Raw genomic sequence first — 14,281 nt, 5'->3', positions numbered from 1 at the left:
TCGCTGCTGAAAGTTGCGTTTACAGCTCAACAGCTAGACGGTGCTTCCCTCTAGCGGTAAAGAAAGGGAAATAACTCGTTTTAGTGCTTTTATTTATTTTGCCTTTAACATCTTCACCGTTTTCACCTTTTTTTGAGATTCAGATATACAAAAATAATTTACCAAAAAGTCCTTAACTGTGTTTATTCCTCTCATCATGGACAAGAAGTCCTGTGAATTTGGAGACATTTGTTCTTTTTTTGCAAAAGTTACGAGGGGGGAACCAAATATTTCAGCCGTCTGAAATAATCGGTTCCCCCTCTAAAACACGGGACAAAAATAATTTACCAACAACTCCTTACCTGTGTTTATTCCTCTCATCATGGAGAAGAAGTCCTGTGAATTTGGAGACATTTGTTCTTTTTTTGCAAAAGTTACCAGGGGGGAACCAAATATTTCAGCCGTCTGAAATAATCGGTTCCCCCTCTAAAACACAGAACAAAAATAATTTACCAACAACTCCTTACCTGTGTTTATTCCTCTGTATTATGATATTATTAGCACATTTTATTTTTAAAAGAATGTTTTTTTGTTTTTTTAATGAGAAATATTTGCCCCTCTAAACAATTCTGTTAATAGATATGTCATTATTTATGGGGACGCAGGGGCAATGACTTATATGGATATAATATAATATAAGTCATTGCGCAGGGGGAACCGTATCTGATGGGGGAACGGGGCTCGAGCACATTGCTGCCCCCTATATGTCAAGAGGACAAATAACACCTTTTCTGTTCAAATTGCCAACCCGCCACAGTGGCGTGAGTGTTGATCAAATTCACAGCTTCAAATATTTACCCGCATTTGGCCGGTGGCGGGTGCTAATTTCCACCCCTGCTTGCAACATAACTGCAGTTTCAGAGAAATTATAATTTCTAAGATGAAAAGCTAATACATAATATATAAAATAAAATAAACTAATTGGTAGAAAATAATATAGGAAAGCCGACTGCCGAGATCATGGACAAATAAATTAATGCATCTATTTTTTTTTTTTTTTTGAGGTAATCAAACTGGCAAGCAAGTCTCAGAAATATCCTGTGAACTCCAGAACCATGTCAGTGGGAGTTGTGTGTCACCAGTATAAAATATTCAAATATCTGCATCTGTGTGATGACAAATCGACAGGATTTTGTTAAGAAACACCTCCATGGTGTGTGCTTTAAGACACATCATGTCTAAAAACAGAGTTATACAAGTGCACGTTTAATTTATAGGCTGGAAATTTTTTCAAAAATTTGACATTTAACATTGTTTAAAGGGGTGCACTGAAACAACCTTATTTGTATAAAATAACCTATTTAGGCAGGCCAAGAATGGATCTCAATACCTTCTGCTTTTCATACAGAAAAATAATTCCAGTTATCTAAGTAAGTACTTTTCTTATTATGTCTAAAAGCAATTTTATTCATACTAAAAGATCTGATTTTTTAAGATTTTCCTCTTCAGATTTGGGCATTTTTGGTACTCAGCTTTCTCATCTTCTCTGTGCTGAGTTTGTTCCACTTCCAAAAGATGTGGTTTAACATAAGCTGTGTTAGCCTGCAGGTAATGTGTCTAACATTAGAAAGAATAAAGCAAACCATATAGTTAATGACCACTTTCAGAAATACATCACACAAGTGAGCCCTTGAATATAGACACAAATACAGCAACTGTGTGAACAGACCCATTGTCTGGATTTGCTTTGTTTTGTTTTAACCCAATACTTTATGCAATCAGATTCTTTTTCAGTATCTGAAAAAGGTTATGGTGCCTCCAAACCATTTTAAACATAAGCTGTTATGTGTTATTTAGCCCATTTATGGTTGAATTTATTTGCAGTAGAACACGCAGCATTGGTTGTGCCGGCTTCTCTCGGTGTAGTTTGTGTAGCAGCGGGTATGAATCGACTGGCAGCAGCCGTTGGACTCTGCTGCTTCTTCTGGAGTTGGACACCGATTATGAGTTTCAGAAATAGCTTTTTTCCCCCTGTGAAGAAGTAGCTCAGTGCAACACAGATCTATAAATAAGTTCATGAAAGTAACATCACGACATAAACCTGAATGCTTTAGGAATCTTCCTGGGGACTTCAGGTTTTCATGTTATTGGTGTTAAACTTGGGTTTTTTGCAGTTACTTGGTTAACTTACTAATTCTACTTGGTAAGAGAATTTATTGAACAGAAACTTACATATTCTGCATCTTTCCATACCGCTCAACATTAAAGCCTCCATCAAGCTTAATGTACACTTATAATATACGGCACCTATACTTGAGTGTAAAAAATATATATACCAACAACTCAGGTCATCTTCTACTCAAAATATATCTGCACTCAGCAGCTCAAAAAGTGATGATGCACACTTTACATCAACTAAAGCACAAACTTTTCCAAGGAAAATAACCTTTTTGGACAGAAGTGCTGCCTACTTGGCACAAAAAGTCACTTGACTCGTGTTTTTTTTTCTCTCATAGTTTGTAGTTTATTCCATTACAGGCAGGGCAGTGAGGGAGAGGGACTAAATACATTCTCATTGTGGGGCAGGAAAGGAAGGGATGCAAACCAGGTAAACGTGGACAAGACGTAGTTGAATTATTCCTTTCGTTATAGACCAATTTGTAAATCTGCCAATAGTTTTGTTAAATAACTTATTCTTTCCTACATGTAAGTACTGTTACCTTTTAAGATAAGTCATTGTCTTATTTTAATATAGTTGTTCTCTACATCACCCTATTGGAATTGATCTTTTTTTTTTAAAGATATCTGCATAAATAATTACACATAAGACAGTGCTGTACACATGATAAAAAAAGAAAAAATAAAAGCTTAATTTTCTTTTTTGCAGAGTTCAGCTGTGACCAGCTGCAAGCCAGGAAACAGCTGGTGGAGCATTAGTCTATCTATGAGGACTGGCAGCACAATTTATGTCGTGTCAGACTGCAAACTGGCTGGAAATGTTTGCTGCGACTAAATCTTGCTCCAATTAGAGAGGCAGTGCAGAAACCCGTGGTGACTCCAGGCGTGACGATGGCACTGCACCAAAAAGGTCACTGCGAGGAAGCTGGAACTCCGCAGCAGGTCTCACCACTTTGGCAGAATTTGTGGAGAAAAGGAAAGTACACGGTAACCATGCTATGGCATAATGTCAAATACCACTCAGACAGAAAAAAAAGCTCAAATAGATAACTCCTTGTAATTGGGAAAGTCCAAAAAAAGTTCCCCACACTGTTCTAAAAACCGATTTAAAAAACACACTGACATCAAACCAATCCATTGCCAAAGAAAGAAGGATAATAATACCATCAAATATAACATTGAAAGTGATTAAAAAACATTTACTGTACTAAATAATGCAAAATGTGAGCAACCTGTTACACCCAGAGTGATATGGAAGATTGAGTTCCACACACAGTATTTAAAAAGTGGCATTCGAGGCCGTTCACGCATTCAGTCCAACTTCAAACACGTCTGAGAGGAGCCAGATTAAAGGGAAGAGAATACCTTCATGTCCAAGCCGACTGAGAGCACCTTCGGAACAAAAGCAAAGACATCCTGGGACACCTTTCGAATAAACAATTTGGTTCTTTCTGACAACCGGGGCATCCAAATACCCTCTCAGAAGTTTACGATCATTTTCTTAACATGTTTAGAGCACATTTACTACGGTTTGATGAAAATACTTGTTCTGTATTAGCCATGCTACTTTGAAATGCATAAAGCATGCAGCTTCTGACTTGGGCATGTAGCTAAGAGCTCCTCCGAGATAAATGTACAGTATTTATGAGACCATCGGCTAGTTTCTTTGTTCAAACGTGCAGAAATTGTGTTTTTGAAATGAAAGCCATGGCAGTGTTGTCAATGTTGGGGACGTATTTCCGTGGTGTTGCCGTGTAACAGTCTGCATGGGAACTGTCTGAAGAACTAGAAATGAAACAATCAACCGAGCCTGTGTTTAAATAAAGCAATATCCATATATAGATACAAAATTACATCTCATAAATACATTTGGCAAGACAATCTGTTACTTTTTTTTTTTTTTGGCAAAAGGGGGTAAACTGAGCAATGTGTGTGCAAGAGTAACAAAATGTAAATCTGAGTGGCTTGGTGACAAAAAATCTTCAAGAATAAATTAATAAAAGAAAAAAAAAGAAAAAGACTTCATGCATTATAAAGTGTAACCAAAAGACTCCAAAACATCCATAGGCATCTGTATAACTTTTTTCACAATCACTAAATGTTTAAGACACATGTATTCTCACTAACATGACACACTTACTCTCTCTTTCTCAAAGTCAGTTCTTTGTAGACCTGAGGAACATTTCTTATTGTCTTCTTACTTCTGTTAAGGAACAAATATGTCCATCTTCACATTCCTGGTGTAAAAAATAAAATAAAAGCTGTACAAGTTTCCAGAGCTGCTGAAGTTGCAGGAAGTTTGTACAGTACATCAGTTCAGATGATGTGCCTATAATAACCTCTTCTACAGTGTTAGTTTTGGATTTCCTGCTTGTTTAACTATTCATTCTTCCTTCAATTTTGAAAAGTCAATGGTGTTATGCAGACGTGTCTCTCCCGTGGGTGAGACGACATTGATTTAAACTGGCATTGTGAAGCTACAGTTGTTTATATACACCCAAAAGCAGCACAGCCCCCTGGCATGCAGAGAGAGGTATCTTTTTCGTCATTGCAATAGTGTAAAAATGTCAGAGTTCAAAGGGGACCACCTGAAGAATGAGAAGAAGTTGTGTTGGTCCGTCAAGTTCTGCTCACTGGATTTCTGATGAGTGACTGCATTCCACTGCATGCACGTATTGTGATATGTTTTCAAATTTGGATTACTGCACCTCTCCACTTAAAGCACAAAGACGCCGGGCCCTTCAGAGCTCACTACACCATCGAGGATAGCGTGTTCTCTTCAGGACAGTGGCAAGTGGTTCGTAGAGAGTGTATGGCTGGCGGGGCGCCATCACTTGGGGAAAGGTCGTTGAGCTCCTCAGACGATGAAAGGGGGAAGGAGGGGGACAAGGATATGCCTGAAGAGGGGTCAGCAGACCCTGCGAAAATGCGTGGAGGCTTTGGGACGAGGTTGGGCTCTAGCGTTGCTCTGGCCAGAAGTTGTGTGTCATCCAACTGCTGTCCGTCTCCGAGACACTCGCCCTGCCCAAAAGAGCCCCGGCCTGACTCTGACTCCCCATCAGATAGGTCCAGAGGCGGTGAGCTGCTGCCGTCCAGTCTGAACAGAGAGTCTAAGTACTGGGCGAACTCCAGCACAGCCTGGCTGGGGTTCCCATTGGACAGCTGGGGTGGAAGAGTTGACGCTGCCAGTGGGGATTCTGTACCTAACCGTGTTTCCTGATCCTCTTTTTCCCCATCTAGTAATTTAGAGCCAATCTGTGGGCTCAGCGGAGCATTCGGGGTGCTCCCTGGGCTGTAGACACCAGGCATCTGTTCCCCATCGTGAAGCATTGTTCGGGTGGCGTTAGACTGCGGCTTGAAAAGCTGTGACGAGACACTCTGAGTCAGAAGGGCTGGAGAATGGTGTCCACTATAGTGAGGTGTGGCAGGAGACAGCCTCATGGGGTAATCTGGGGTGGATCTGGATTCGAGTGGGGTTAAGAATGGTCCAACCTCACCCAGGTGCTCTGGTGTCGCTGGGCAGAGGCAGTCTGCGGCCAGTAATTCAGTGCGGGAGCTGAGAGATGGGTTTTCCTCTGGTATTGGAGCATCCAACGGGAACGGTAGACTACCCAGCATTGGTGAGCCCCTTAACGCAGCTGAGGAGCGTCGGGAATCCAGGCTGTAGAGCGACTCTGCATCCGAGAGGCTCTCCATGACGGCCAGCGGTGCCTTTCGGTCTCTCAGCTCCACCGCCAGACGTTCCCGTGCTCCACGCAGCACTACAGGCACTGGGGGGGGAGGGCACTCAGAGAAACCATCCAGAGATATCTCAGACTGGGCACATGAACTAGAGGAGAGGAGAAGAGTGGGTTGGAGAGCAATGATGGGAAAAAGGAGGGGAGAGGGGATCCAAAAATACAGGACAAACATGAAAAGTGGGTCAAAACAACTTACGGAGGGTTAAAGAAGGAAAATAAAACGGTTATGTGTTAGTACCAGGACTACATCTAGGTTCTACAAACTACATGACCACTGCAATATTTTACATAGACAGAGAAAAGAAGAGAAAAGGGGACTGGGAGGGCATGGGTGCTGGTCATTTTGCTAACTTGTGCTTCCATGTGTCCTCTGATGTCATTTCATCCAGAAACTAATTCTCCTGCTATCAAAGAGGATCTCCTGATCAAATTCCTTAAATAAACCTAAAGGAGACAGTAAGGCTTCTGGAGGAATTAAGAGTGTTCCTCCATCCAACCTCATACGTTTTTCTCTCCTCCCTGCTTTGAACGAGGAAAACAATGAAGCACGTTAGCATAACAAGAAGCGCCCGAGAAGTAGAACCCGGTCGAGCACGTACGCTCTCATACTGGCATCTAAAACAGAAGAGGGAGCATCATAACCCAACCATGACTACCAGGACTTCACACTGACTTTGGACAAGAGCTAGACCAGAGAGGGCGAGGTGAGAATCGAATACTACCATACGTTACAACGGCTCTGTGGTTAGACAGCGTGCAGGCGTGCATGAGAAAAGGGATCGTAGTATGCAAAGTTAGAACTGGCATGCTTTGCTTACCGTAACAAGGGTTTTTGTCTTTTTTTTTTTTTTTTGGTCAAAACAATTACAACAGACAGACGATGATTTTGAGAAAACAATAAAGTAGCAGTTAGTAGCAGTATTATGTCTTTTAGTGCTTTGCTGTTAAATTAAAGCTACGGTTTAGGAGGAGATTTCAGTCATTACATACTAAGTAAGTGTGGAAACTGACTGCACAAATTATCACACTTTTTAAAATATTCTTCGAGGCTCAAACACACCCACAGCAGTGTCTGGCTTACTAACCGAACACTGCTGTTCCTGCGGTGGTGGGTTGTAGGTGTCGGCTGCTGAGAGGCTGCTGATGCGTCCACGAAGATGCTCTCTGGGTTCAAGTCTACTTCTGTTGGGCTCACCATGATCTTGGCTGCCGACAACAAAGCCGTTTTCCCTTTATTATAGTTCTCCAGCACCTGTCGAAAGCACAAAAAACGTACACACAGGCACATGACTTGAGAAATGAAAAGTCTGACAGGAGCCTGAGGGCACCATGATGGATGAGCACTGGTGTTGACAAACTGGCTGAGGAGCTGAATGCAAATGGAAACACAAGCTCGGTTCTAACTACAGAAAAAAACAAGTTTTATCCAACAAAAGAAGTCAACCAACTGAACTATAAAAAAACCCCATCATTTTAGCTGCCTTACTATTCGGTTCTTTGTTTTTTAAGCTTTTCTAAAGAAAACTGGATTCAGGTTTGTCTCACTGTGTGCAAGGCATTTTCTTTGCATTTGTCAAAAAGTGTTAAAAGTCAGTGTAATTCATATGAATGTAAGTGCAATCAAAAAGCGAGCTTGCACCTACTCTGACAAACACCCACAGCAGAGTCACGATGCCCGAGCAAGAACTACACACGACCTACAGAACCCGGTACTGGATTACAGGCCGCTGAACCTTCAAGAAAACCTTCGTTCTACAAAGCACGAACTGCACACCATTACAAATATTTAATGAACTTTAATGAATAAAAAAGGCATTATATCAACAAAAAAATAGGTTATGAACACATACATGTAAAAAAACATATGTGACAGTGAAATGGATAAACAGAACTGGATGAAAAGTAGCAAATAGATACTAAAAATGTATAATAATAGACAAATATATAAATAATACACAAAGGTTTAGTGAATTGAAAAGCCACAAAAGAATGTTTAGTATGTTTTGGTTATGAATTTAGTAATAAAATCATGTTAATGAGCTGAATGTGGCCACTGACACATGAGTGATAAAGTACAGCAAATATTTGGCACAGACAACATTAAATACATCTTTTGTAACTGAAGGCACAATGAGTGACAAACTGATGGTAGAAAACAGACACTTTAATACACGCTTTCAATTTTGCATTCAGCACAAATGTACTGCGATCCCTGCGGGTTTAAGTGGTCCAAAATGTGAACACTGGAAGATACAAAAACGAACTCCCAGCTTTCAGAATCTTTTTACACCGATGACAGCCCTCTGCTACATCAAGTTGAAAAAGAGAGAGAAATTTGTTAAACGGTTTTAAAGCAGCGAGCGCAGCAGACCAGAGCACTCCAAATTTAAACACTTGTTCCCCCTTGTTACTTCTTCAGCTCTTGATAATTGGCAATTCCTTTGAGGAATTAAAACTGAGAAAGAGAAAAAGAAGAAGCTGAATTTGTGCCTTTGAAAAGCAGAACGAGAACCATCATCCAGGAAGAAGAAACGCAGAACCCAGTCAAGCAGGAAGAAAGAGCGGTTAATGTGGGAGATATCCAGTTACCATGGAAACATTTCAAATGCAAAAAAAAAAAAAAAAGTGTTAAGTTGAAGAAGGGAGTTAAGAATTTTCTGTCAAAGTATTTGATTGTACTGTGGCGCAGAAAGGACAGTAAAATAATCAAAGGTTGATTAAAAACATACCTGATTATTTAAATCTCACTGAAATAAAATAAAATGGATTAAAGTCTGAATCCTTGCAGATTTGTTTAAATCTTCTTCCGACCTTAAGGTTGAAAGAGATGACATATTCCTGTGCCATTAAACACACCTTAAATACATGCTGTAAACCAGAAGGTGTTATTTAAAAAAAAAAGCCAATATTTCCTGTTCATCTCCCCACTTCCTCCTTTTCCTGAGACATTTAATTGCATCCATTCAGACTCCATGCATTCACCCAATCTTATATGGAAAACCCAACTGTGCCAGTTGGATTAGCAAAGGAAGAACTTTCAGATGTTTTTTTCTGAAATTAATATACCATATGAGCCGCTTGCACTGTGGTCATTTATGGTTTCGTTCAGTGGAAGAAATCAGAGTCTCTCCACTCTTCTATAATCACTTTTTAAGCTGTTGTTAGCTGTCTTAAGTTCTATATTTGAACCTAAGAAGCAGGACTTTAGTCACAGCGTGCTTACTGATGTGCTGTGAGTTCAGCCTAATGAAGGTCAAGTTTAACGCTGAGTGTGATAAAGTTTACACCACAGAATCAGACAAACTGTTCAGCACTTGTAAACTCTCAACTTCATGATTTTCTAAAGAGGAATGTGTTTCTACTGACTCAAGAGGCAAATTTTCTACCTGCGTGGAAGTAGACTCGACAGACTTCGCTTCGGAAAGAGGAATGGTCGGTTCGAAAGTTAGAAAGATGCATGGTTCTGATTTGGATTGTGGTGGAATGCATGAATCATTTTCAGCTGGAAGCAAGTCCGTCTGAGGGAGTGAGGAGATGTTCGAAAGAGAAGGGACAGACACCAAGCATGGCTGAGAGGCAGACGTGCGCACTGACAGAGGAGCTGAGAAGACAGACGTCGCATCTGGAAAAGAAGGAGAAGCAACGCCGGTCAGCGGGACCGAGACGGCCTCGGTTTCTGTGAGGGAAGCTGTGCAAGGCGAGTGTTTGTGTGTGTCGGAGGAGGAATCGGCTGGAGGAGGACTGGGGTTTAGCTCTTTTTGTGAGGTTTTAAACACAGTGGTGCAGCTGGTCGGCTGACTGAGTCCCAGCTCGTCTGCTTCCAACATTTCCTGCTCATTTCCATCCAGTACCTGTCGAAACAGCAGAGGTATCACACTCCAAACTAGTCACACAAGGCCAATAAACACTTCTAGCATGAACTCACAGAACTTCAGACAAAATGAAACATCAACTCCGCAGCCACACAAAGTGCAAACCCCAAAGTGGACGCAGACCTACACATAATAAAAGCCCGTTATCAAAACAGCTGTTCAGCGTCCTGGAAGAACCAGAAAAACCGTGAGCCAACTGTGAGTCAACACTTTCCATGCTCTGACACAGAAGAAATGTAGAAAATAAAAGATGAAGTGGGAAAGAAGTGAGTTAAAGATGGGTTGCATGCATAAATTATTCATGGAGACAAACTGAATCTTTTGAAACGTCTCAATTTAAAAACAAAAATCAGTCACTCAGAAGTCAGAACGTTATGGAGTTGAGAGTTTCTTTTTTGCAATTTAAATAAATAAATAAATCCGTTGCCATATACTGTATAAAGCCTGACAGATTCAGCAGTTAGCCATAGGATGAGTGATTTTAAGGTAAATAAATGTGTTAATTATCTATAATTGTGTTTGTTTCATGTCAAAAATCCAGGATTCAAATCATATGCTTTTCTTTATGGATACTTTTTTATGAAACACTAAAACAAAAAATACAACATTTATATGTGAAAGCGAACAGATAATAACTAGATATTAATGTCTTAAAAAATCCTGTCAGCAGCTTTCTAATCAAATTATTAAAATGCTTCTTTTTAACTACGTTTGTAGTTAAATCAAGTTTTTAATTTTTTCTCTTTTTTTAACAATGGTCCAGTCAAAGCTGATTAATCTCAGCATTACAACAGATCCAATTTATAAAAATGTTTTCAAATAGTGAGCTTAAGTTTGCCAAACCTCTGCTTTTGTAAATTTTCAACCCGAATTAAAAGAAAAACTAGCGTATTATCAAAGTTTAGTTGCCAGTCAAAAATGTGTCCTGATGTCATTTTAAACTAGTTTCCCTCACTAATATCCTGCTGCTAAAAATATGCTTTTCAATTTTTACAATTAGTCAGCTGATAAATACTCATCATCTTGCATTTTTGTCATCCAGTATCAGAAATAAAAAACAAGACTGAGAATCTGATACCGTGTTAATGTAAAAACACCCTTAAGCAAAGAGAAATGCAATAAAAATAAATCCATGTGCACAGACCTTGTTCAGGCCCTTCATCACCATGTGTGGCATGTGCTCGTTCAGCATAGCGGGTGATATGATGACCTCATTGAAGGCCTTGTTGTCTCCCCACAGAGCCGAGTAGGTTGGCTCTTCCTGGCCACAGCTAAAAAGACGGAGACACAATCTGTCAGTCGGGGCGAAACATGTCGATTTCCTCAGAGCAGAACATGTGGGAGAAGCTTAAACCGAGGTCCTATTCCAATGAGCGAAACGGTTTCATCAAATGAGTGTTTTAGAAACCAAAACAGGCTTATAATTTACAAAAAAAACCAAACAAACTCCAGACAACAGTGATAAGAGAGAATCAACAGATGCAACAAAACTCGTTGATTGTTGCTCCTGTTAAACATTTTTTTGTTTTGCAATATTTTTAAATGGTTTTTAAAATATTAAACAGTTAAGTTTAAAAAAAATTCTCAAATCTTCTTTTGTTCTGTGCAGTAATCTGAGGATCTGATTAGGCTAGGAAAAAAAAAACGATACATTTTTTTTTAGTGTATTCCAAATATTTTTGACTTTCAGACAGTGTGTTGTAGACAGATTTTTAAGCCTGAAACAACTTATTTTGTCCTCCGCTCGTGCAGTTTCTCCATTTGTCTTAACGAACACACCATGTTTCCAGATAATATCTCACTGGGGGATCACCTTGTTGGAGACGAAATATAATTTTATGCCTGTCACGTTGTGTTATCTTTGACATTTTTTGTAGCTGCAAATAAAGAAATTGGAACAAATTACCTGCCATAGACTGCTAGTAACAAAGAACATGATAATACTGTTTCAAATTTGTTCCCTAAGTAAGCAACAATTTGGTCCAAAACACAGGAGGAATATAAAACTAAATAAAATCCCGAGGCCTCAGAGAATTCAGCCAGAACAGAAGAAGTTTGCTCGACACACTATAAATCCACTCGTAAGTACCTCCATATATTCTCTCTCTTGGCTGCCTGTTCTTTTTTTTTTACAAAATGTCAAACAGTTCTAAGAGCTGGTTTTAAGTTATTGTCTCCATGATCCATTCATCAAGGACTTGTGAGCTGAAGTCTTTGTAGAAGGGAAGAAAAAAAAAAAAAAAAAAAAAAAAAAACACCAACACCACCGAACACAGGAGTGTTATGAATCCTCTGAAGTCATCCCAGAACAAACAGAAAGTGTGATGGTTTTGGATGTCACCGCTCTAATATGGCCACGCTTTTCAAATCAGTTTTCTCACCACATCTCTGGTGGATGGTTGTGCACCACGTGGATGATCCTGCCAGGAGGGTAGAGAGGTGTGGAGGCTGACAAGGCGATGCTGAGGTCACTGGGGTACAGCCACAGGCGACTACTGGGGGGAGCTGCGGGCTGCGACTGAGGATCCTCATCCTCTACTGGAAGCTCTGATTTGGGGATGCATTTGGTACCTCCTGCAATGATCCTCCACTGTTGGCAAAACAAACAAACAAACAAACAAAAAAAATACATATATTGTTTTTGCATTCCTTAATATTTTCTGTAAATTGTTCGCTTGAGAGCAGATCAAATGACTGAGAAAACTGCAGTCTGTCACGTTTTAACTTTAACTTTAAGTCAGTCTGACAGTTTTCGTCACCTTTGGCTTGTTGCTTTTCTGTAAGACCTCAAGAAGGTGCCGTCGGAAACCCTCCAGCTGTGAAAGGCCGAGCCTACAACAGACCAGAGGCTACTGTAGTAACTGCAGAAAACTGAGAACTAACCACAGTCTATTAGATCCAGTAACAAAAAGGAAAAACATACCTTGGTACTAAGTCTTTTCCTAATACCACAGATGTCACAAACTCTTTGGAGTACTCCATGGCATCCTCGCTGGGTTATATAAGAGACAAAAAACACAAAAAAAACTTGAATAATCTGAGCAAAATGTGTGAAGTGTGTAAAAGGTGTGAGCCAAGAGGGAAAAGTGTAAGTGCTTGCAGAGCACTTACACTTTGCATTTCAAAGAAACAATGATTCGAACTCAGAGGGCCTAAATACAGCAGGGAGTAATGAGCAAACAGTAGTATAGACTCAGCACCCAGCTGTGTGTACAGGGAAGGGTAGTGTTCAGCTTGGTGTATTTAGTGATAAACAACAACAACAACAAAACAGGTTTGATTGAAAAGTCTAACTTGAAGAACAAGCTGGTGGAGAAACTTCCTGACTACCAGTAGTTCAAATCTGTCCTCTGTGGAGGACATTTGTAAACCTAAATATCTCCCACCCACTGCATACTACTGAAGAAACTCATTTTGCTATCTAGAGGACATTTAGGGCTTCTCAATGAAACCAAATGTGAAGGTAGGGCTTTGGTACCTTACAAAGTTTGGTGGATGGCAGTCAGGAGGATGTGTGACATAAACATGGCAGTCTTTGAAAATTGGCATACAAAAACTTCCTTCATTATTCCAAAGGAAAATCTGATGTCATTTTTAGCTCGCATGCCTAATTTTTGTGTAAAAACAGGCTGACTTACCTAAGAAGGCCACCAGGTGGAGAATAAGAGTAGCAGTGGAGTGTAGGGTACTGAGGTCTGAGCAGGAAGGAGAGAATAGCAGCGGTGCCTGCACCAAGAGAATGCCCCACTATCACCAGCCCGTAGTGCATGGTACCTTTGCTCTGTGAGGGACAGACACAGCCGTTACGTTCGCAAAAGCTCATGCTGCTCCCTATGCGTAAGAAAAACAAACCCACCGAGTATAACATTTTGAATTTTACACACCTAGTGAAGCCTTACATGTGGTTGTTCGCAGCACAAATTCTAAATGCAATCGTTCTGAAGCCAGCCATTCTTTACTCAGCGTGCTGAGTCACCTACCAAGTCTCTTCCAAAAGCTTGTGACAAGATCATTTCCTGCTCCAATTTCTTCTTAATGTATTCTGCTGAGTAAACCATTCCCTGGAGAGAAAAAAGAAGAAATTCAGTGCAAAGAGGGCAATGGCAGTTTAAAAAAAAAAAAAAAAGAAAGTGTGGATATGAAGTCATTAACCTCCTGGTAAAATTGCTGTAGAAATATTTCTACTGTCAACAGTTAAAAAAGAAAAGTGGGGGCGATAAGCATCTTGATTGGGCAACTTGAGTGGAGAAAGTGGACTGTAGGAGAGTTTTTGAGTCTCCCACCTTGTGACCAAGCCAGTTCCCCTGCTGCTCCTCCACAGGCAAACGCTCCGAGTCTCCTGTCAGGTCGGTCAAAGCATCCTGAGGCACACAAAACCAATTTAAAACTTCACAAAAAACAGCACAAAGCAACAGCAAGAGGAACCAAAGAGACATTTAACAATTAAAAAAGCAGTCAGTAGCAAAAGAAGTTAAAATAAGTGTTCATAACCTTCAATGTCAACTTCATTAT

At 40.2% G+C, this 14,281-nt stretch overlaps 1 protein-coding gene and 1 long non-coding RNA gene across 3 annotated transcripts in view; one reads left to right on the top strand and one right to left on the bottom strand.

Moving 5' to 3' along the window:
* Positions 1-2,436: 2,436 nt before the first annotated feature.
* Positions 2,437-3,337, top strand: LOC119617744. The gene is made up of 2 exons (XR_005234136.1): positions 2,437-2,587; positions 2,867-3,337. It is a non-coding gene; the product is annotated as an uncharacterized LOC119617744 (long non-coding RNA).
* A 649-nt stretch (positions 3,338-3,986) lies between these two features.
* dagla (diacylglycerol lipase, alpha) overlaps positions 3,987-14,281 on the bottom strand; it is a 30,727-nt gene continuing 20,432 nt past the window's right edge. Inside the window, exons 12-21 of one of the 2 annotated variants that reach the window (XM_017404146.3) lie at positions 14,053-14,130; positions 13,750-13,830; positions 13,408-13,550; positions 12,693-12,761; positions 12,529-12,601; positions 12,151-12,359; positions 10,914-11,040; positions 6,983-7,149; positions 6,716-6,733; positions 3,987-5,986 (exon numbers count right to left, since the gene is read on the bottom strand). In XM_017404146.3, the coding sequence (XP_017259635.1) occupies positions 4,909-5,986; positions 6,716-6,733; positions 6,983-7,149; positions 10,914-11,040; positions 12,151-12,359; positions 12,529-12,601; positions 12,693-12,761; positions 13,408-13,550; positions 13,750-13,830; positions 14,053-14,130 (2,043 nt within the window). In that variant the 3' untranslated portion in view covers positions 3,987-4,908. The remainder of the gene's footprint in view (positions 5,987-6,715; positions 6,734-6,982; positions 7,150-10,913; positions 11,041-12,150; positions 12,360-12,528; positions 12,602-12,692; positions 12,762-13,407; positions 13,551-13,749; positions 13,831-14,052; positions 14,131-14,281) is intronic. The other variant, XM_017404152.3, reaches the window with a different exon arrangement.

The sequence above is a fragment of the Kryptolebias marmoratus genome, linkage group LG15 (assembly GCF_001649575.2).
Source record: "Kryptolebias marmoratus isolate JLee-2015 linkage group LG15, ASM164957v2, whole genome shotgun sequence".
In the NCBI taxonomy this organism is placed as follows: Eukaryota; Metazoa; Chordata; class Actinopteri; order Cyprinodontiformes; family Rivulidae; genus Kryptolebias; species Kryptolebias marmoratus.
The sequence above is the reverse complement of the archived record's forward strand: the minus strand, read 5'-3'. Positions and strand labels throughout refer to the sequence as shown.